Here is a 22,888-nt window from a genome sequence, read left to right as displayed (position 1 = left end):
ACCAACATCCAAAAACACTTAACTCCAATTCTGCTCAAACTCCTCCAAAAAATTGAAGAGGATGGAACACTCCCTAACTGAAAGCTAACATCGCCCTCATACCAAAGCTGGATAAAGATATCACAAGAAAAGCAGACTACAGACCAATATCTCTTATGAGATACTAGCAAACTGAATCCAACAGCATATTAAAAGAATTATACACCATGATCCGGTGGGATTTATCTGTGGTGTGCAAGGTTAGTTCAGCATAAGAAAATCAATTAATGTAATACACCACATTAACAGAATGAAGGAAAAAATCCCACATGGTCATCTCAATCAACTCAGAAAAGGCATTTGACAAAATGCAGCATTTCTTGATAAAAACACTTAGAACACTAGGAAAATAAGGAAACTTCAACACTGTAAAGGGCGTATATGAAAAGCCCATAGCCAACATCCTACTATTCGAAAAGATCCTTTTCTCTTCATTGTCCATTGATTCCCTACATGATATCTATTTATTTGTAATCTCTGGTGCTTTACAGAGTACTTCTCTCTACCTCAGTGGAAGAAAAATGATGTATACACAAAATTAGTAGCTTACATTGTCATTGTAGAGATTAAATAAATGACCACATATAAAGCACATGGAATAATATCAGGCACATATTATGTGCTTAATAGTTGGCTTTGTTATTCAACATGCTTCATGTCATATATTCTTGAAGCAGCCTGGAGAGTGAAAGAAGGCAGCTATTTATTAATCCTGTTTTATGTATTAGGAAACCAGTGATCATGGAGGCTAAATGTGTAAGGTCACATTAATCACTAAATTTCTCAATCAAGAACATGTGAATTCTTCACTGCTTCCTCTATGGAATACATGTTGCTTATGTAGAGAGAGAGGAAAAAAAAGAAAGGACATTTGGATACTAAATCACAATGCTACATAGCAGAAATTAATTGTAAGGGGTGTATTAATTAGTCTTTGAGTGCTGCTATAACAAATTTCTACAAACTTCATGGCTTAAAATGACATAAATTGATTACTTTACTCTTCTTTAGGTTAGAAGTCTGACAAAGGTCTCTCTAGGCTAAAATCAAGCTGTTGGAAGGGCTGTGTCCTTTCTGGAGTCTTTAAGGGGGAATCTGTTTCCTTCCTTTTTCCAACTTCTAGAAGGGCCCACATTCCTTGGCTTATGGCCCCCTTCCTCTGTCTTCAAAGCCAGCGATGGCTGGCCAGCTGAGTCCTACCATGTCACCACATTCCAACATCCTCTTCTTCCCTCTTCCACTTATTATTTTTTTAATTCAATTTTATTGAGATATATTCACATACCATGCAGTCATAAAAAGCATACATTCAATTGTTCACAGTAACATTATATAATTGTGCATTCATCACCAAAATTAATTTTTGAACATTTTCATTACCACACAGACAAAAATAAAAGAATAAAAATTAAAGTGAAAAAGAACAATTAAAATAAAAAAGAACACTGGATGCCTTTTTTTTTTTTTTTGCCCCCATTTTTCTACTCATCCATCCATACACTGGACAAAAGGGAGTATGGTCCATATGACTTTCCCAATCACATTGTCACCCCTCATAAGCTATATTTTTATACAGTCGTCTTCAAGATTCAGGGGTTCTGGGTTGTAATTTGATAGTTTCAGGTATTTACTGCTAGCTATTCCAATTCATTAGAACCTAAAAAGGGTTGTCTAAATTGTGCGTAAGAGTGCCCACCAGAGTGACCTCTCGGCTCCTTTTGGAATCTGTCACTGAAGCTTATTTCATTTCCTTTCACATCCCCCTTTTGATCAAGAAGATGTTCTCCATCCCATGATTCCAGGTCTAGATTCCTCCCCGGGAGTCATATTCCACTTTGCCAGGGAGATTTACTCCCCTGGGTGTCAGATCCCACGTAGCGGGGAGGGCAGAGCCACTTATTTTTTAAATTTAACTTTTGATTTCGACAAAATTTCAAATTTACAGGACAGTTTCAAAAAAAAAAGATTCAAACCCCATATAGAGAATCCAACATACCTCCACCCCCTACCCAAGATCCACTGACTTTTAACATTCTGTCACCTTTGCTCTATCATTCTATCTATTTATCATCTATCCACAGGAATACTTCATTTTATTGTGCTTTGGAGATACTGCATTTTTTACAAACTGAAGGTTTGTGGCAACCCTGAGTTGAGCAAGTCTATTGGTGCCATTTTTCTAAAAACATGTGCTCACTTCATGTCTCCATGTCACATTTTGGTTAAGAGACATACAGTTTTTTTAAGACAATGCTATTGCACACTTAATAGACTACAGTATAGTGTAAACAGAACTTTTATATGCACTGGGAAACCAAAAAATTCATGTGACTTGCTTTATTGCGATATTCACTTCATTGTGATGGTCTGGAACACAACCTACAATATCTTGAAGGTATGCCTATACCTATTTATTGTTTATCTATCTGTGCCAGTTTGAATGTATTATGTCCTCCAAAACACCATTATCTTTCATATACTCTTGTGTGGGCAGATGTATCAGTGTTGATTAGATTGTAATTCTTTGAGTGTTTCCACAGAGATGCACCCCACCCAACTGTGGGTGATGACTCTGATTGATAGTTTCCATGGAGGTATGGCCTCGCCCATTCAGTATGGGCCTTGATTAGTTTACTGGAGCACTATATAAGCTCAGACAGAAGGAGCAAGCTTGCTACAGCCAAGAGGGACACTTTGAAGAATGCACAGAAGTTGAGAGAGTAGCTGGAGCTGAGAGACATTTTGAAGACAGCCATTGGAAGCTGATGCAGACATGTTGGAGGATGCCATTCTGAAACAACCTAGGAGCAAGCAGATGCCAGCCATTTACCTTCCCAGATAACAGAGGTTTTCTGGATGCCAATGGCCTTTCTCCAGTGAAGGTACTCTTTGTTGATGGACACTTGATGGCCTTAAGACTGTAACTGTGTAACCAAATAAACCCCCTTTTATAAAAGCCAATCCATTTCTGGTGTTATGCATCCCGGCAGCATTAGCAAACTGGAACAGATTTCCAGTACAAGCCAAAATTGGAGAGAGAACAAACACCCCAAGAGCAACCAAGAGTGACATTTTGAAGTGGAACTGCAGCCAAGAGGGACACTTTGGGGAATGCACAGGGGCTGAGAGAGCTGCAGATGAGAGAGAGTTTGAAGATGGCCATTGAAAGCAGAGTTTTGCTCCAGAGAAAGCTAAGAGAGGACAAATGCCCCAAGAGCAACTGAGAGTGACATTTTTGAGGAACTGCAGCCTAGAGAGGAACATCCTGGGAGATAGCCATTTTGAATCCAGAACTTTGGAGCAGACACCAGCCATGTGTCTTCCCAGCTAACAGAGGTTTTCTGGACACCATTGGCCATCCTCCAGTGAAGGTACCCAATTGCTGATGTGTTACCTTGGACACTTTATGGCCTTAAGACTGTAACTTTGTAACCAAATAAACCCCCTTTATAAAAGTCGATCCATTTCTGGTGTTTTGCATCCCAGCAGCATTAGCAAACTAGAACACCATCTATCATCTATCTATCTGTTTTCTGAACATTTGAGAGCAGGTGGCACATATTATACTCCTTGAACACATAACACTACCATGTACATTTCCTATTAACAGGGATATTCACCTATGTAATCACCATAAGTGCAGCTATCAAGTTCCAGAAATTTAACATTGACCTAAAGCTCATATTCTATATTCCAGCTTTTTCTTATCTCACAAATGTCTTTTTCTCTTCCACTTTGAAGGACTTTTGTGATTTATATTGGGCCCACCCAGATATTTCAGGATAATCTCCCTACTTTAAAGTCAGGTGATTAGCAACTTTAATTTCATTTACAACCCAAATTCCCTTTTGCCATGTAATGTAACATACTCACAGGTTCCACAGATTAGGATGTGGACATCTTTGGAGACAGGGCATGGGGGGAAGCACAGGAAAATAGCGAACTTTAAGGGAAATAGTGCCATGGGCATTCCCCAAATGAATGGAAGAAGCAGGTGCTTTTGAGTTTTCAAATGGAATTGTTAGAGATATAACTGCTAGTGACCTAAGATATATTATTAACTCAAGTTAATCTTGGCAGATAATAAGATCTCTGGATGTTTTTATATGGCAAAACTGGAATCTATCCTATTTTGGACTTGTGTTGTTTTATTTTTCAACTTAAATGAAGGGACGGGATTTTCATTTATTTCTGTTAGATTTTATCTTTTGTTTTATCTCAGAGTTTGAGTCATTAAAATAATTTTGTTTTCTGGTTTAATCTTCAGTCACATTTTCTATGGTTTATAGATTTGCTTCATCCTCTCATTTGATCAGAATGATTTCTATGTCTTTACCTAAACAATTTATGAAAAATAAGTACACTAATTTTGGTATAATTATCCAAATAAATTTGGGTTTACCTAATTATAATGATAGCAAGCCATTATTTTAGGGTCTCATCCACAAAATTATCATAAAAATCTGAATAAAATGCTTTGATGAAATTAATTAGTATCATGCCTATAAAATTTTCATTTTAACCTAAAGATCATATCATAAAAGAAGTATGGGATGAGTTATCTTCAGTTTACTTAGTCTGGTTCCTAGTGATCATCAAACTCCTTTCTAAATGTTCATAAAATTTATGTAATTATGTACCCCAGAATTTTATTTTTCTGGTCTAAAGTTTCCAGTGTCTATCTTTCATCATTTTAAAAAAGCCAGTGATCTGTCATCTTTCCATTTTATACGGTTTCTCTGAACTCATCAACAAATGGACTGGGTCTTAAGTTACCTGTAAACAGCTGTGGGATGTAATTTGTGCCAGGAAACATGAACTTATTCGAACCAGATGAGAAGTGTTATCTTACTAGCTCTTCACCTATCTCAAGTTTCATTTGTTGTTGCATCTTTACCAATTTAAAGTCCATTTTCCTTACTGAAGAGGGAAGGAAAACACAAACTGAATCATCTCTTTTTAGTCTTTGCAATTATTCTGTTAGGTAAATTGACAAGTTTGTCTTTATAAAAAAAAATCTGCACAGTCTTATTTCTCTCTGCCCTCTAATGTATTCTGTTAGTTAAACCTCTCTAGTGAAACCAATCTCCCCATATTTTCCTATTGAAGGTCACCAAGAAACTCCTGCTCTAATTGATTTCTCTATAGCATTTTATTGTTTGCAACACATAATTTAACAGTGGAACAAATATTGTCTTCTATTGTTTGATTCTATTTCATTTTTATATGTGTGCTTCTCAGAATAATTGTTGATTTCTTGACTTTTTTTTTTTGGTTTACCTATAAAGTCATGATTCTTGCTAAGCAAGAACACGCCTGAGGCACTATAGATGAATACTTGGTTGGTTAAGGTTTTAAATATGAAATTTGGCTAGACAGTCTTCAAATATTAGTCTCCATGACTCATTTTTCTATTTGGAGAATGCAAAAAAAAGTAGTTACTTATATTTTTGGGGGTGTAATAAAGAATATCCATAATAATAATGGGAATAATAATAATAGTAATAATTAAAATCTAACAAACCAAAACTACTTTCAGAAGTCATTCCCTTAATGCACTGTCTCTCTTTTAACTAACCACCAATTATTAATTAACCATTTCCAAAGCTGTATAACCATTCAACCCTCTTTGAGATGGTAGTGTGGAGTTATATTGCTAAAGATGCTATATTCTCTTTCCACTTTGTCAATCAAGGTTGCATTTCTTTGTCTTGCCACATTCTAGACAAGGTACCAATTTGAAATTCTTTATAATCATACCTAGTTTAAACCCTGAATTTAGAAACCACATCACTTCTCTTGCTCCTTTTTTAGCTTGTAGAAATGTTTTATGTTTAAAAACAAATAATAATAGAGTGTTTAATAACGTATTTAAAAAGCGCTACATGTAATTTCCAATCTAGTGACAATCATGCAAAATAATTGATATCAGAAAAAAAATGCCCTAACAGTTTAACAATTTTGCTTTTAATTTTGTATCAAATAGCCTAGACAATCCGTTAAAGAGACATTGGTGTTGTAAATAAAAAAGTAACAAATAGCTCCAGTGTTTACCAACAGAAGGTAAGATTTTAGGTTGGTGTTTAGGGTGGCATGCCTTACTCCCATTCTCTGCATTAAAATCTGTCAAAATTCTAGTATGCTGTTAATTTTGTACAGCCAGGCAACCTGTTAAATCTATCCTTGACTTCTATGATCTATGTATTCCCATGGGATTTATTTGTCTAAAAAATCTATTAATGAGATGTGGGGATTTGGGTTGCCACCAGGGGATGTGAGTTGCCACCATGACAACTGAGCAGCATGTTTGCTATATCCTAGTTACAGAAGCTCAGAAAGGAACATCTTCCCTGCAGCTGCTTATTTAGTACTAGGACCTGGTAACTATGGCAATGTAGATTGAGATTATGTGGCTAAATTGTTTACAAAGTATAATAAGCACAGGCAGTAGAATATGTCATGGTGAATTCATTAACTTGTAGCAGTATTTTTATTAAAAGGTGTTATTTAATATTCTGTTTTGTTTCCCACAAGCATATTACCATCAGAATTTGTCATTCACTCCAAAAGAATTAAATTCTTCCCTTTCTATTATTAGGTAGATTTTGTTGAGTGAGTGGTGGCATTTCATGGCATTAATAATGAAAACAATATTTGTACACTCTTTTAAAGCTTACAAAACACTTTTACCTTACATGCATTTCCTCATCATTACCAACCATGTTTACTGCACACTATGATGAGTAAACCCTGGATATTTCAATTGTTACAAGAAAGAGCTCTTAACCCAGTCTATTTACAATTTAATTGAAGAGAGAGAACGTAAGTGAAAGATTATGAACAGGATGGCAGCATGTGCTCAGTTCAGAGGAGAGTGAGATCATTTGTCTGAGATGATGAGAGTTGTAGAGAAGAAATGGGCTTATGTCGTGTCACCATGAAGCAAAAGCAGAAGCAGAAGCAGTCGCTGAATGATAAGCAACATTTCAAGGATAAGAAATCCGGGAAACAAATGCCTAAAATAGTAAAGAAGTAAAGAGTAGACTGATGCGGTTAAAGGGGAGGGTCATTAAAGCCACTAATGAAGAGCTTGATCTTTCAGTGATTTTACCCAGTTTATTTATCTTTGACTTACACTTATTTACTTCCCCACAAAATCTTAGGACCTTAAGAAGGCATTCTTCTGAATTTGTAACTAAAATGCTTTAGATAATGCAAAAAGAGACAAAATATATCACGAATAGTTTTCATTACCTGCTGCCTTCACAGTTTTCTGGTGTTTCCTGGACATTCGATCTCCTTTTTCCCTCACTTCCTATGCCAAATCTCTTTCTTAATCATCATAGATTTTGCTCAACCTCTTTGGATTTCCCATTTAATCCATATTTGATAGGATAAATAAAACTTAATTTTTTAATGAAATTAGAATAATGTTGGGGAGATTCGGTTTGAATTTGAAAAACAGGAAAACAAAGTAAAAAAAAAAAAAAATGTACACAGGACTGACAGAATCTTAAAAACGCCTTTAAATACGTAAATTTCCCAAAATAAAGAACTTGTGAGGTTTTGATAAATCTTGATCACCATATAGGCCACTTTGGGCAATAAAACTCATTACACCATATTATATATTTAGCAAAAAATGAATGCGGTATACAATCTTCCCACAGATGCCATGTCTCAGGCTGTTTGGAAAATCAGGATTCTCTACATTTCCAGACTTTCATGAGCGCACTTCGGAAAAGAAAAGCATCCTCAATTTCCAGATGTCCTACCGTGGGTGTCTGAGGGGAGAACCAAAGAGCTGGTGAGGGGGAGTCAGCAGTAATGAAAAAATGAGGACACTGCACCCCAGACGCTGCAGAGCGACTCGAAAACGCAGCCCTGCTGGAGGACTGTGCAAACGCCTGGAAAGGGGATTTTAAAACTGGACGTTGACAGTGGAGTAAAAATGATACCAGGAGCGTTCTGCCGGTCAAGGTCACACATTAGAGGGCAGTGGGGCTCAGTCACGAACCCGAGCCCCCGACTACAACCCCGTTGTTTTTGCCATGCCCTAAGGGAGGGCGTGACGAGATCCCCCTGGAAGCAGATCCGAGGCGCTGAGGGCCCTGGTACTGAGCCACGAGACTCGGCGCGCGGAGACCAGGGCCGAGGCGCGCGCCCTCACGCCCCGCCCCCGAGAGCCATTGCCCGCCCAGTCTAAGGCTGAACGCGCGTGGCGAACGGCGAGAGCGCGCCCGTCCCTGGCGCCCCATCCCCAGGTGCGCGCAGCAAGGGCCGAAGCTGGGTTTCCGGCGTCGCGCGTAGGCATCGCGGGCGCAGTGCTCACTCTGTACCCGGGCTCGCGGGGCAGAGTGGCGGGAGCGCGCGCGCCCGCGGTCGTGCCCTCGCGCACATTTGCGGTCTCCGTCACCCGCGCGGCGCCCCCAAGCCAGCCGTGTTCGGGCCTGAAGGCGCCGCTGTTCGGGCGCTGAGGTGAGGAGGGCGCAGAGGGCAGGGGCACTTGAAGCCTGGCCGGGGGGATGGGGGCGGAGCTGCCCCTGGAGGAGTGAAGGGTCGAGGGGGGTGGGCCAGAGGTGTCCGCGGAGGGGCTACGAGAGGAGGTGGGTGGGGGTCAGGGGTCTCAGCGGCAGGTGAGGGCGGGGTGCTGCGGGCTTTAGAGAGGGGCAGAGCCACAACCAGAGCTAAGGGAAAGAAGTGCGGTTTATCCGCGTGCAGTGTCCGGGGATGCTGTTTAATCGTCCCAGGAGGTTGGTTTTCTGGATGAAGGGGCGCTGGGGGCTGGGACGTCGAGGAGGGCCCCCGAGGGACCCCCCGCGAGGCTGCAGTTAGTTGTGAGCGTCGTCATCGTTAGGGAGAAAAATTTGCTGAAGTAAAAGTTTCCTCAGAACAATGGGATAATTAGCGCTCGATAGTCCTTTGGGTTTTCGTGCTGATCATTAGCGTGTGTGTTAAAAGGAGTTTGGATGAGATGAAAATGCGCAGATCTCATGACATGGTATTTTGGAAAAAATATCCTGATTCCTAAAACGTAAAGAAAAGCTGTAGACATGAAAATATATGTCAGCGTATACAAAAGAGATAGGCAGGCTGGAGGCATTGTAATCTGTTTGAAACGATAGAAGTTGAAGGAGTGCATCTTTTGTGCTCCCTAGGCTTAAATGTACGCTTAAAATAAATAAGTCTGTAAAAAATGAACACGTTTATTTTTTATCAAGAACATTCTGAAGGAAGGTGAGGGTAGAAAAGAAGTTATTTGTCAGACTGCACTCTGAGCCAGGCCCTGTATTATCTCACTTAATCTGACAGCAGCCTTGAGAGGTTGGAGGTGTTTTTCTAGTTGGGCAGATGTGGAAAATGGGTCTCAAGGACGTTAAGTAACTTATTAAGGTCGCAATTAGCTAAGAGGTGGACCTGAGATTCCAATCCAGGGATGCTAGACTCCAGCGTCTGGTGTTTTATGTACTATATTTTTGCAGTACTGTATATTTGTAGAAAAGACTCCATGCAAGAGAACATTACTGGGGCAGTTAGGAGTTTGGGGGCTTTGGGGTGAAAATCACACTAACCAGGTATTAATCCTTGGATATGTGCTGTTTAAAGTATATTTCCCTTCCAGAAGAGTTCAGTATAGAAAAATTTTACATTTAGGATAAAAGCAAATTTTTTTATACAATACTTGTTTATTGAATGTCTCATATGTCAGATATTATGTGCTGAGAGTATCAAGATGAATACAATTTGTAGTCTCTGCCCTTGAGTTTAGTTAAGAGGGTGATTGTATAAAAGGATTTTGTAATATTCTCCTAAATAGTAATCTTTACTTGTGTGTGAATTAATTGGAATAAAAGTAGTTTTAAGCAAACTTTTAGGAATCTATTGTGTATAAGAAAAGTTACTGGATAAGTTGTTATATGGGTTCAATTGTACTGTTATTTTCCCCTTCAGCAAGACATACTGTCATGAAATTTAGGTTAAATTGTATTGGTAATTTAAAAAAAACTTTCACATTTGCAGTTGTGGAACCAGTATTTTGTTTTATATTTATACCTTCTTCAGGAAATCTTAAAATACTAGACAAGAGGAGAGTGCTTATAATTTATCCCGTTAAGTTAAAAGTGCAGTAGAGGAAATACTGGTTTCTCATAGAGGTGCACAAAATAAAGGTGTCTGAACTAATTTTGTATGTAAGGTATTTCAAAATACATTCCTGGTGCTCTCTTTACAGTCTGATGTAGAACACTTGCCAGCATTCTTTGACCCCATTCGCTTTACCTTATGCCTCAGCCATATTGCAGGTATCCCTCCTATTCTTCATGTGAGAGAAGCCCTTTTAGGAATCTACCATTTTCTTTCTTTTCTCTCTACCTGGAATTTCCATCCCACAATTTTCCAGACTCCCTCAATTGCACTTACCATATTATAGTAAATTTTATTTATCTTCTGTCTTTGACAATGTCTAACTTGTTTTTTCATAATACTTGGTACATAAATCTTTCAGTAAGTTTTTGGTTAAGTGAATATGCCACTTTTCTCACTTCCCCTCCTTCTTCCTCCTTTAACCTACAACAGGGGTCAGCAACCTGTTTTTGTAAAGAGCCATATAGTAAATATTTTAGGTTTTGCAAGCCTTACGGTCTCTGTCTCAGTTTCTTAACTGCTATACCACGAAAGTAACATAGACAATATGTAAATGAATGAGCATGGCTGCTTTCCAATAAAACTTTATTTATAGACACTAAAATTTGAATTTCATATAATTTCACGTCATGAAATAATTGTTTTTTTCAAACATTTAAAAATATAATTCAAATTCTTAGCTTCTGGACCATGCAAAACAGGCTATGCAAAGGATTTAAGTTCCACTTCCTCCATAGACTCTTGATCTGTAAGGCAAGCCCTGATAAAGGCATTCACTGTAAGCTGATCTGGTTATAATATTACTATTGTTGTTAGAGAAGTAAAGATAAATAAGATAGTCTTTTTTCTTTCAAGGAGTTCACAGATAAGTTTAAGATTAAGTAAAGTAAGCAATGATGATGTAGTACGGTAACTGCAATTCAGTTATATTTACTTAGTGTAGAAGGTGGAACAAAGTGGAAATGACCTTTAATCTGTTGGAGACAGGGAACAGATTTTCAACTAAGAGCCTATCTGGGTACCTTTCAAGGATGCAAGGAGGTGAGTGACCACACCTCTTATCATAATTGCTGTGATCATCAGGATGACTCAGTTTCATTATTTTATAGAAAATAATTTTAATTCAGTCTTCACAGAGATAAATATGAATTTGAATTTTTTATTAGGTCTATACATATAAAGATAAATTTTAATATTTTTTCCTGCCAAATAATAAAATGGGACTGTTTATCCCACACACATTTTAGTGTCTCCTCAGTGCTGTTCACTGAGTTGTTTTATTAACTAAATTATTTGAAGGAGATAATGTAGTGTTAGATACATATAGATTTTTTTGGACAGGCTGTTTTAGGGAAAACATTGCTTTTAACCAAAGCAATAAATGTAATTATAGGAATACTTTAGATTGTTAAAATATTTTTATAGTTCTCAAATTTTTTTCCTACTTTGAAACAAACTCATACATTCTAAGTAATTTTTCTGTAACAATTTTTTTGGGGGGTCATGTATATTTTTTATTCTTTGTAGAAATGTGAAATATGTTTCATAGTACCTGGAATTTGGTAATAAATTTTTCTTTAATTGAAATTTTAATATTGAATTTCAGATTATGTAACTCCTAGTCTTTATCTTAAGCCAATTATGAATACACTAGAAGAGGAAGATGGGCTTTAGTGGGCTTTCCATTTTATTGCAATATTAGATTTAGTGTGAATTATTTTATCTAGTTTTGTCTAAAGAAAGAAAATGATACAGAAAAGTTAAAATTTTGATTGAACCTTTAGTGAAATTAAGTGTTTAAAATGTATCTAATTATTATTTAAAGCCCTTCAACAAACTTAATGTATATCCCAGGTATGCTGAGAAATAGTGGAAAGTAACTTTTTAAAGTTTTTTTTATAATTTTGTACCCTTATTTTTGTGTCCTGTGTCATCAAATCATCAGCAGTAGGGATTGGCTTTGTTAAAGAGTTTAGAAAGTATTTCATTGGCAAGACTTTGAGTTGTAACTATATCCATTATTTCTAAGTTTTCAAAAAAGTATGGTTTGTTAAAAATAAGCCTTTGGGAGTTCTATTATATTCCAATTTTTGATTTTTCCATTTAATATATTTTGCAAGAATGGAGGATTAATCTGAGTTATCTACTTTTAATAAAGCTGCTTTTAATACTGTATAGTCTTCTCCACCATTTCCAACTCTGCCATGGGCTTGTATTAATTCTACTGCTAATGAGTGAGTGGTCCTTTCAGTAGGATTCTGTTCCCACTTACAGCTTACGTTAAGTGGAGTACAAGTCAGACTTCCTTTTATTCTTTTGAACAGCATCACATGAGGCTGTACAGATTGGGATAATTAAAGGGAATTATAGTATAGAAATAAGAAATTTAGAGCTATATGCTAAACATGAGATTTAGGAATGGTACCTGAGAAGTTAAATCCTTTTGTGGCCATATCTCATTTCTAACTTTGCAGTCCCATTCTCAGATAAACTTTTCTGCCAGTAGCACCACTTCTGTGTCATCTGTGCTGTGTGACTCTCCTCCTTTCTTTCAAGAGACCTTGTTCCCCTACTACCAGTTAAGCCATAATTGGCTTGTGTCTCACCTCAGACATATTTCTTCATCTCTGGGCGAGTTCTTCATTATATAATAGTCCTGCCTGCCCACATCTTCCCTCCATCCTAATTTCCTTACCCCCCCCTCCCTGTTAGGATAATCATCTAGTACTTTGGCATTCCAAACCCTGCAGAAAGTGGGGGATGGGGGAGGAGCAATTACCCTACCAGAGTGAGTTGTAGCACTACTTTTTTATTTTATTTTTTCCTTCTGTCTTCTACTCATATGACAAACATTAATTCTCAGTGACTATGTGGTTTCAGCGCTTCAAGGGAAGCAAGATATTTTCCTAAGCACCCAGTAACTTCCAAGGAATCTTTTGTAATAGTTAGTAATTATGAACCCCTTTTCATATTGGACCTCCTTAGACATGGGTTGGGAGGGTGAGGAGGACCACAATGTTCATTGTTGTGCAAGTTTACAAAGACCTGATTACAGCATTGAAGTTACTATTTATATGAAACATTAAACTTTAAAGATTTATGAAGAATCAATGTTAAGAATATTTCATTCTCTTTCAATCAGCCAAATCAGTTGTTTCATATTTTTATATTATGAAGAGAATAAGCAATTGTGTTCCCTTCTTTAAGATGTTTTGTTTTCATAAATTTTAACAGAAGTTCAAGTTTATTGAAATTTAGTGTTTTCATATAACCAGACTACAGCTTTTGAATATAAGAATCATCAGATTGTTCAGGTCAGTCATAATACTATATAGTTTCATAACAGATTTAGTTTAGAAACTGTATAGTTTCATAACAGACTTCATACTTTTCATCATTTTCTTTTCTTTGTCCTTTTTGCTGTCTATTCTGGGGGATATGCTTGACTCTGTCTTCAGTCTTAACTCACTAATTTGTCTTCAGATGCAATTATTCTGATATATGTCCTTTCTATTGAGGTTATTATTTCTACTGGCCTATTTACAAGTTCTGTTTTTTTCCTTAATTACATTGTTCTTGTTTCAGGAATGTATTTTCTAGTATCTCTTTGAGGATACTAATTATACTACTTTTATATAGAGCAGCAGTCAACTTGTGTGCATTACTTGCCTGTACAGGTACATTTTCAGCTTTACCTGTATTAATTCTTTTAATCATTGTAACAACCCAAAGAAATGGGTGCTACTATTACATCATTTTACAGATGAGAAATTTAAGGCATAGGAAAGTTAAGTAACTTGCCCATAGACTTATAAGTAGTAAGTAGCAAAGCCAGGATTCATATCTGGTCAGTTTGGCTACAAGGATTCCATGCATAACTACTATACTATCCTACTTCAGGCCTTACTAGTTCTTCTGTTGATTTTGGTGCCTCTCTTCATAATATTGTTATTCTATAAATGTTTACTGATTCCAGTTTCTTTGCTCAACTTTATATTTGAGGTTCTCTTTGAATATGTTTGAAGATGCTGACAAGGTTTATTACACCCTGCTTTCTTTGATTATGTGTATGTGTTAGAAGAGGGGGAAATATGGCCAGATCTGGATAGAGCAGTTTCTGGGACTCAGCAGCCACCTATGGGCTTGTACTGCCTCTCGGTATAAATATCCATACCTATTATTCCAGACTGGAAGAAGGTAAGGAACTAAGGTTGGAATTCTACATGGCAGGTCAAGCTGTTCTTAACAAGGTATTCTTTTAATTCAAAATAGAAATCTAATTATAGTTATCAAAATAAAATGTGGATATGGTGTAGCCTTCTTATAAGTTATTAAATAAATTTTTAGCTAAGTTTTTCTTTGCATTGATTTTTAATTGTTTTTTGGAGGGGAAGGACTAAAGTAGCTGACAGGTGAGGGTAGATAACTCTTAACATCAGATTAATGAGATTATCTGGTCACAAAGTAGAAAGTATTCCCTGAGATACCTGAGCACAAAGTAGTCTAGAACATTTTGACTAAGGAAAAGTCATCAGGGAAAAAGAAAACACAAAAACAGTCTGCTTAGAGAATAGAGTCCAAGGCTGAAAGGAAGATAGTATGAAAGCACCTTTTGCTAATCAAGGGACTTGGTGTTTTGGAAGAAAGAGAACATGAAAGTGAGGGTATGAAAGGCACTGAAGTGACTTCTTTGGTTGTGTGTTATCTTTAGCCGAAACATTTCTGTTAATATTATTTTAAAGCTACCTTAAAAGCTTTTCTTTAAGAACTTATCTACCCCTGCATACTCCTGTTAATATCAGAGGGGAAGCAGGCAGATGATATTAAATGTACCATTTTACTCTTCCCACACTCCTCTTTGAAGATCACTGTTCTACCTCTCCTTAACCGTTACACTGGTTGATTCTTTTGGTTACACTGGTTGATTCTTTTGGTTACAAGAAATGGAATCTGATTCTGATTAGCTTAAGTGAAAACAAAAATATATTGGGAGAATAATAGGGCATTTCACATACTCCAAGGAAGAAAAATAAAGTTTTGGGCATAGTAGGTATCCAGACACCATCCGGGTACCTCAGTAGCAACAATTAACTTTCTTTCTTAAATGCTGCCATTAATGTAGCTCAGTTTTCATGATTCCTGGATCTCATAGTTAAGAATTCCATATTGTCAGGAGAGAATTTAACTGATACAGCTCAGAGGTAGTGGCAGTGGTTGTGGCGGTTGTAGTTTATGTGTATGTTGGAGTGGGTGGTGAGAGAAAAGTGTTCAATTTAGCTTTAAAAAGCACTGACTGGGTTTGGGGTGTGTGGGCAAGTTCAGGTAGCTCACAGGAGGCTATGAGAGAGTCAAGCCTGAGTTCATGGAGCAGTTCTCAAAGAAGGAAAATAATTGTGTGTCCATCAGCTACTCTAAGAGCTGCCTGTTAGCTAAAAATGAGGAATTAAACATGCAGCATTCAATTTCAGTGAATAATTTAGTGGTATCCAGTAAATCAATGTGTTTTGGCAAAGAAATTGAGAATGCTCATGCTGTGTTGTTTAGAATTTCTATGTTTGTTTTCTAGCAAATTGTTCTTGAATGAGTGTGGTTTTTCATTCCTTTTTGGGCTGGGAAAGGCTATGATTACCGATTCTTTACTGAATATGATATAGCATTAATGTGGCTTTTAGAAGAATTTAATATATTCTCTATTCTTGCCTGCTTTTTTATTTTTATCTTTTTTTTTCATTTTTTTATTGTGGAATATAACATATATACATAAAAGTGATAACTTTCAAAATGTGATTTAACAAGCAGAGAGCAAATTTCAAGGAATGTTATGGGTTACATTTCCACAGTTTCAGTTATTTCCTTATTGTGAAATACAGCATATGTATGTACAGAAAGGTGATAACTTTCAATGTACAATTTAATGAGTAGCTATAGAGAAAATTTTAAAGAATGTTGTGGGTTGCAGTGCCATAGTTTCAGTTATTTCCTTATTGTAAAATACATGTACAGAAAGGTGATAACTTTCACAGTACAATTTAACAAGTAGCTATAGAGCAAATTACAAAGAAGATTATGGGTTATAGTTCAACCATTTCAGTTCTTTCCTTCTAATTATTCTATTCTAAAACCCTAGCAACGAAGACAAAATATTTAAGATTCAGTATTCACAATTCCTTTGTTAAATTCTATCTTATCTGTTGCTCCTCCTCCTTCTAGTTTAATCATTTTCCCAATCTTCAGGGATGTCTGTTGCCTGCTTTTTTTTAAAAAGGGAGTTTTGGTTTGCTGTTTTTAATTTACTCATTTATGTCTAAGTGTCTTAGTACATTTTTTTAAGCTATATAAGTAATACTTATTCTTGGGAAAATCGGGATAACAGAGAAAAGCATGAAGAAAGTAAAATTTGTCTATAATCCCATTGTTAAAAATCTCTTGTGTATCTTTATAGTCTGTCTTATGTGCATATAAAGCAGGATGCTTATTTAAGCCAGACTTTAATTGTATATGTTTACTTTTTTGGAGAAGATAACCTACCTCTAAAGCATTTCTTGCTTTTTTCTATACAGGTGGAGACAGTCAAGCCAACTTGGAGTAGATTATCCTCATTTTGGAGGAGAGTCACATCTTGGCCCCCATTAGTTAGGTTCAGATAAAACAAGGCAGCACCAATTCTTCTGGAAGAAGGCTTTACACAGGACATTTTTAAAGTCTTCCCCAAACTGCCCTCTCAGTACTTCTTGGTATGCAGAGATCCTAAGTTACAACTATGGTAGGCGAATTTGAATAGTGACCTTGGAGATTGCAATCCAGGCTCCGTCCCCTTCTCTTGAGTTCAGCTTTAATAAAACCTCTTTGAAGCATTGAGATGTTCCAAGCAAGATTCACTGTCAGGAAAGGGCTCCCAGGACCTCAAAGGGTAAATTCACGCTAGAAGAGGGAGTCTGGACTTGTGACAGATACAGGGATTAAAATCATACAGTCTGCAACCTCCTTTTTCTCCCATGTGACATATTATAGACAAGTTTCCAAAATGATCAATCGATTTTTAATGGCTTCAAATTGTTTTTTATATGGATACACTGTGATTTATTTTATGTCTCGCTATTATAGTACATTCAGTATATCTACGTGTTTTTTCTATTTCATTATTACTTGTTTTAAAAATGAAAATATTTTTACTTAACTGAAATTTAATAAACTGCACAGAAGTTAATTTTAAAGTAGAAAATAAAAATGTCTATGAGCAGTTAACTATCTAGTCTTTATTCCTGAAGATTTTATCTGTACTTACACATACTTTTTTTTTTAAATAGATACAGGATCACATTACACACAACCTCTATATCAATAGCTGTCACTGTACTGTATGGTCTCACTAGAATGAACTAACGTTAAAGAGCAAACTTCGAGAGTTAAGGTAGAGAACACAGGTTACCAGGAGATAGAAAGAGGGTAAATATCAGGCATTTGATGCTGTCACTCTATTAATATACATTATTTACATTGACTCTGTACTGTTTTATTTTTTATATGCACTGTTACTAGAGGACACTTGGGTTGTTACCAATAATTCAATACTGCCTTGAAATTTTTCAGTTATAAATCTTTATGTCTTTGACCTGGAATATCTGTCAGATGTAAATTTAAAATTCTGATAAATATTGTTAGATTGTCTTATATAGAAACTGTGCCAGTTTTACAGTACTGCCAAAGTGGTTGACTGTCCTTTTCCTACAATCTTCTATTGGCTTGTCAATCTTTTAATTATTTGATAGTCTGATAAGCAAAACTATATCTTGTTTGAATGTTTTTTTCTTTTATTACTAATAGAGATGGAGCATCTTTCATATATTCAAACCCAGTTGGTTGATCATGTTGTTCAGTTCTTCTGTATTTTTGCTTATTATCTGTCTACTGGTTCTTTTGCTGAGAGAGGAGTGTTGAAGTCTCCAAGTATAATTGTGGATTTATCTATTTTGCCTTTCATTTCAATAAGTTTTTGCTTCACGTATTTTGATGTTCTCTTGTTGGACGCATACAATTTGGGAATTATGTCTGTTTGATGAATTGACCTTCTTATTATGTGTTATACCCCTCTTTATCCCTGGTGATTTTATTTGCTCTGAAGTCTGCTTTAATTGTAGTATGGCCACCCCAGTTTTTTTTTGTTTTTTGTTTATTAGTATTTATATGGTGTATCTTTTTCTATTCTTTTATTTTTAAACTACCTATATCATTATATATGAGTGACTTTTTTGTAGTCATTATATAGTTGGTTCATTTTTTTATAATTCATTTGGACAATCTGTCTTTTAATTGGGTTTTTAGACGGTTTGCATTTAATGTAATTATTGATATGTTTGGATTTAGGATTACCATTTTAATATTTGTTTTTTGTCTTTCCCTCTGTGTTTGGTTCCTGTTCTCCTTTTCCTGCCTTTGGGTTATTTGAGCATTTTTTCAGTATTCTGTTTTAATTTTTCTATTGTTTTTTTGATGATATCCCTTTGAATAGTTTTTTTTTTTTTTTTTTTAGTTTGCTGTAGATGTGCGTAACTTTTCAGTCTACTTAGAATCATTATTTTACCACTTTAATTGGAATATAGAAACCCCACCTCCATAAGGTCCCTTTACCACTGCCTGCTTTGTTATAATAGTATTATATATTGCATGTGTATACATCCCCTTCAGCTGTCAAACATTTTTAAGAGAACTCAAGAGCAGAATATTTTATTATATTTACTCATATCTTTTCCATTTCTTTTGTTCTTTCACTCATTCTTCATGTTTCAGATTTTCTTCTGGTAACATTTCCCTTCTGCCTGAAGAAATTCCTTCAGTAATTACTTAGAGAATGTTTGTTGGCAATGAATTTTTAGTTTCCCTTCATCTGAGAATGTCTATCTTTCATATTCCTTCCTAACAGATATTTTCACAGTATTTTTGATACAAAATTCTGGTTAACGCATATTTTCTTTTAGCATGTTAAAAATGTTGTACAACTTCTTTCAGTTCTCCAAAGAGTTTCTTATGAGAAATCTGCTCTCGTTCAAATCATTATTCCCCTATAGGCAATGTGTTTTTGTTCTCTGACTGCGTTCAAGATTTTTCATTGTCTTTATTTTTCAGCAGTTTGATTATGATACGTATGGGCATGGATATCCTTCGGGTTATCTTGTTTGGGGTTCCCTGAGCTTATTTAACCTATAGGCTTATATTTCTTGCCAAATTTGGGATGTTTTCAGCCATTAATTATTTAAATATTTTTCCAGTATTAGCACTCTTTCTTTTCTCCTTCTGGGACTCTGATAACATGAATTTAGACTTTTTGTTATTTTCCCACAGGTCTCCGCCTCTATTAGTTTTTTAAATCATTTTTTTTCTCTGTTGTTCATTGTGGCTAATTTCCTGTTTCTTTGTTGAGCTTTTCTGTTTTTCTTGGTTTCAAGAGTATTTGTTGTTGCTTACTAGAGTACTTGTTAAAAAGCTGCTTTAAACTTTTTGTCAGATAATTCCAAAATCTGTATCATCTTGGCATTGACATCTGTTGTTTCTCTTTTCTTGTGAGAATTAGTAGTTTCCATATGCTTCATTTGCTGAGCAATTTTAGATTGTATCCTGGACATTTTAAATATTATGTTATGAGATTTGAGGTTTTGTTTAAATCCTGTGGAGAATGTTGATATTTCCTTTTAGTAGGCTTTCAGCCTAGTTAGGTTCGAGCTTCAAGTTTCAACCTGCCTTCTTTGGACTGTGGTTCTAATGTCAGTTTACTTTTAAGAAGCCTTTGCAGTGTGATTTGGATCTGTCCTGTGTGTGCCACCTAGTGACCAGTCTGAGATCTTGGTAATGGTCTATATCTATTAGTTCAGTTCTCCAGGTCTTTGGTATAAAGAAAAAGATTAGGTCCATGTGTGCCCAGCTTGGAGGTTAGCCTAGAAGATAGGGTTGCTTTACAAAGCTCCTCTTTTTCTTTGATCTCCTTGCTACTTTGTGGTTCCCTTTGGTCCCTCTTTTCCCATTCTCTGGCCAGAAAGCCAGGGTTTATTTGCCCCGTTGTGCCATGCACTTCTGCAGCTGTGTCCACCACATCCACAGCTCAGAGGCAGGAGGACAGATAGACAAGAAAAACATGGGAGTTAGCCCCACCCTATTAGAACCTTAGTTCCACTCTGTGGGGAAGAAGGCTTTTTGCACTTCAGAGTTTTAGCTGAGGTAGGTTTTCATTGCTGTAGTTTGGCACTGTCACCACGGGGTTGCTCAGGTGCTGGGGTAAAGGAGAATGTAATGTTTATGCATTCTTCCTGACCATTAAGAGCTCTCAAGCCAGAACTGGAGGAATTCTTTTTGGGCTCTCTACATGTCCTAGTACACAGTGTACTGAGTTCAGTGAGAGGGATGTGGAGGAGAGCAAATGGTAAGCTCATTGCTGGTTAAGTCATATTTTGAATTCTGGTATTTCCCCCCTATTTAGCCTGCTACTATTTATTTTTCAGAGTCCTCAAATTGTTGCTTCATGCATTCTGTCCAAGTAGGAAAGACATTTTAGAGTATACTTAAGTCCATTTTACCTGAAAGTGATATGTCTGTTTTTACTGTTAAAAAATGGTGTCTGCTTTACCATGTAGTTCAGTAATTTTTTTTTTTTCTTTAATAGGTTGATCCAGAAAATATGGCCACTGCAATTAGGGAGGTGGGAGTTTGGAGACAAACCAGAACACTTCTGCTGAAGAATTATCTAATTAAATGCAGGACAAAAAAAAGTAGTGTTCAGGTAAATTAAATGATTCTTAATGACTTGTTACCATTTACTTTGCTGTTATATGTTCTATTTTTTTACCCCTTTCAAAAGACCTCTTTGTTGCGGTTCCCATAGCTTTCTCATTTATATTTGCATTTGCCATATTCTCCAGTCAGCTTCAGTTGTTGACCAATAAAGAATTTGTTTTCAATTGAGTTTTATTGAGATATATTCACTTACCCTACAGTCATCCACAGTGTACAATCAGTTCACAGTACCATCATATAGTTGTGCATTTATCACCAAAATCAATTTTTGAACATTTTCATTATTCAAAAAAAAAAAAAAAATACAAATAAAGAACACCAAAAACATCCCATCCCCTCCAGCCCCCGTATTATTCATTTAATTTGTGTTTCCATTTTCCTACCCTTCTGTCCATACACTTGAATAAAGGGAATATGAGCCACAAGGTTTTCACAATCAGACAGCCACACCATGTAAACTACATAGTTATACAGTTGTCTTCAAAAATCAAGGCTACTGGGTTGCAGTTCAACAGTTTTAGGTCTTTCCTTCTTGCTGTTATAATACACTAAAAACCACAAAGGAGTATCTATGTAATGCGTAAAAATAACTTCCAGAATGACCTCATGACTCCATTTGAAATTTCTCAGCCACAGAAACTTTATTTTGTTTCATTTCTCTTACCCCTTTTTGTCAAAAAGACTTTCTCAATCCCATGATATCGGGTCCAGGCTCATTCCCAGGAGTAATGTCCCATGTTGCAAGGGAGATTTACACTCCTGGGAATCATGCTCCATGTAGGGGGAGGGCAGTGAGTTTACCTGCCTAGTGGACTTAGAGAGAGAGAGGCCACATCTGAGCAACAAAGAGGTTCTTTTGGGGAGACTCGAAGAGCGAGCCCCAAGATGAAGCACTCAGCCTTCTGAATTGGTAGTTCCCAGTGCTTGTTGAGAATATCAGTAATTCCTCAGGTGGGGAAGTTTAATATTTCCCCATTTTCCCCCAGTCCCTGAGGGGGACTTTGCAAATACATTTTATTCTCTGCCCAATACTTTGGGATGTCTCAGGGTTCCACACTAACCTGTATGAACCAACCAGATCTCACTTCCTATTCAAAGTTCATGTAATTACCGTGTTTGAATAAACTGACCATACAAGTTAAATTATTTAGTGTGATACAGAAAATATAGATTTTGCACCAAACAAACATCTCTTCCTTAGGTCTCACACAGAAGTTGAAGTTTTAAAACTTCAATATTGTCCTTTACTCTTTACTCTGATTTGCCTGAGTCCTAACCACATGTACTTCATTCATATCTCTAATTGAAGTCTGAGCTCTTTTTCAGCTTTTTTAACAGTTGCAGTATGGAGTAATAGTGATTTTATTAAAATGCTGATTTTATTCATAAGAGTATTATATGACTATTGATTCATAGCTGCCTAACTCTAACTCTGAGTCTCAGGGGACACACAGATACCCAAAGTTCCGGAGACCGACCAGGTTATACACAGAGAGCTCAGCATCTCAGAATTTAGACATAACCATTAAAATTAAGTAATAGATGTGACTGCTATAACAGCTTACAATAAGCCTTCCCCCAATAACCTGTGCTCTAAGATTCAATTCTCACAGTTTGCACATTATAGTCTGTATTAGTGAGGCGTTATAATTTTTGTCTTTTCGTTTCTGGCTTATTTCACTCAAGATGCTGTCCTCAAGATCCATTCACCTAGTTGCATGCCTCAAAACTTCATTCCTTCTTGCAGCTGCTTGATATTCTATTGTATGCATACACCACAGTTCACCATTCTGTTCATGAGTCAAGGTACCTTTAGGCCACCTCCATCCATTGCCAGTCATGAATACTGCCTCCATAAACACCAGTGTTCAAATGTCCATTTATATGCTTACTCTCAGTTCTTCCAAGTATATACTGGAGAATG

At 36.5% G+C, this 22,888-nt stretch overlaps 1 protein-coding gene across 4 annotated transcripts in view; it reads left to right on the top strand.

The window, feature by feature from the left end:
- Window positions 1-8,319: 8,319 nt before the first annotated feature.
- ABCA5 (ATP binding cassette subfamily A member 5) overlaps window positions 8,320-22,888 on the top strand; it is a 134,677-nt gene continuing 120,108 nt past the window's right edge. The window contains exons 1-3 of one of the 4 annotated variants that reach the window (XM_037808414.1): window positions 8,320-8,517; window positions 16,743-16,945; window positions 20,834-20,950. In XM_037808414.1, coding sequence (XP_037664342.1) covers window positions 16,943-16,945; window positions 20,834-20,950 — 120 coding nt within the window. In that variant the 5' untranslated portion in view covers window positions 8,320-8,517; window positions 16,743-16,942. Of the gene's footprint in view, window positions 8,518-16,533; window positions 16,946-17,489; window positions 17,629-20,833; window positions 20,951-22,888 lie in introns of those variants that run through there. The other 3 variants (XM_037808416.1, XM_037808417.1, XM_037808415.1) reach the window with 3 other exon arrangements.

The sequence above is a fragment of the Choloepus didactylus genome, chromosome 18 (genome assembly GCF_015220235.1).
Source record: "Choloepus didactylus isolate mChoDid1 chromosome 18, mChoDid1.pri, whole genome shotgun sequence".
Classification (NCBI taxonomy): Eukaryota; Metazoa; Chordata; class Mammalia; order Pilosa; family Megalonychidae; genus Choloepus; species Choloepus didactylus.
This window is presented reverse-complemented; position numbering and strand designations above follow the sequence as displayed.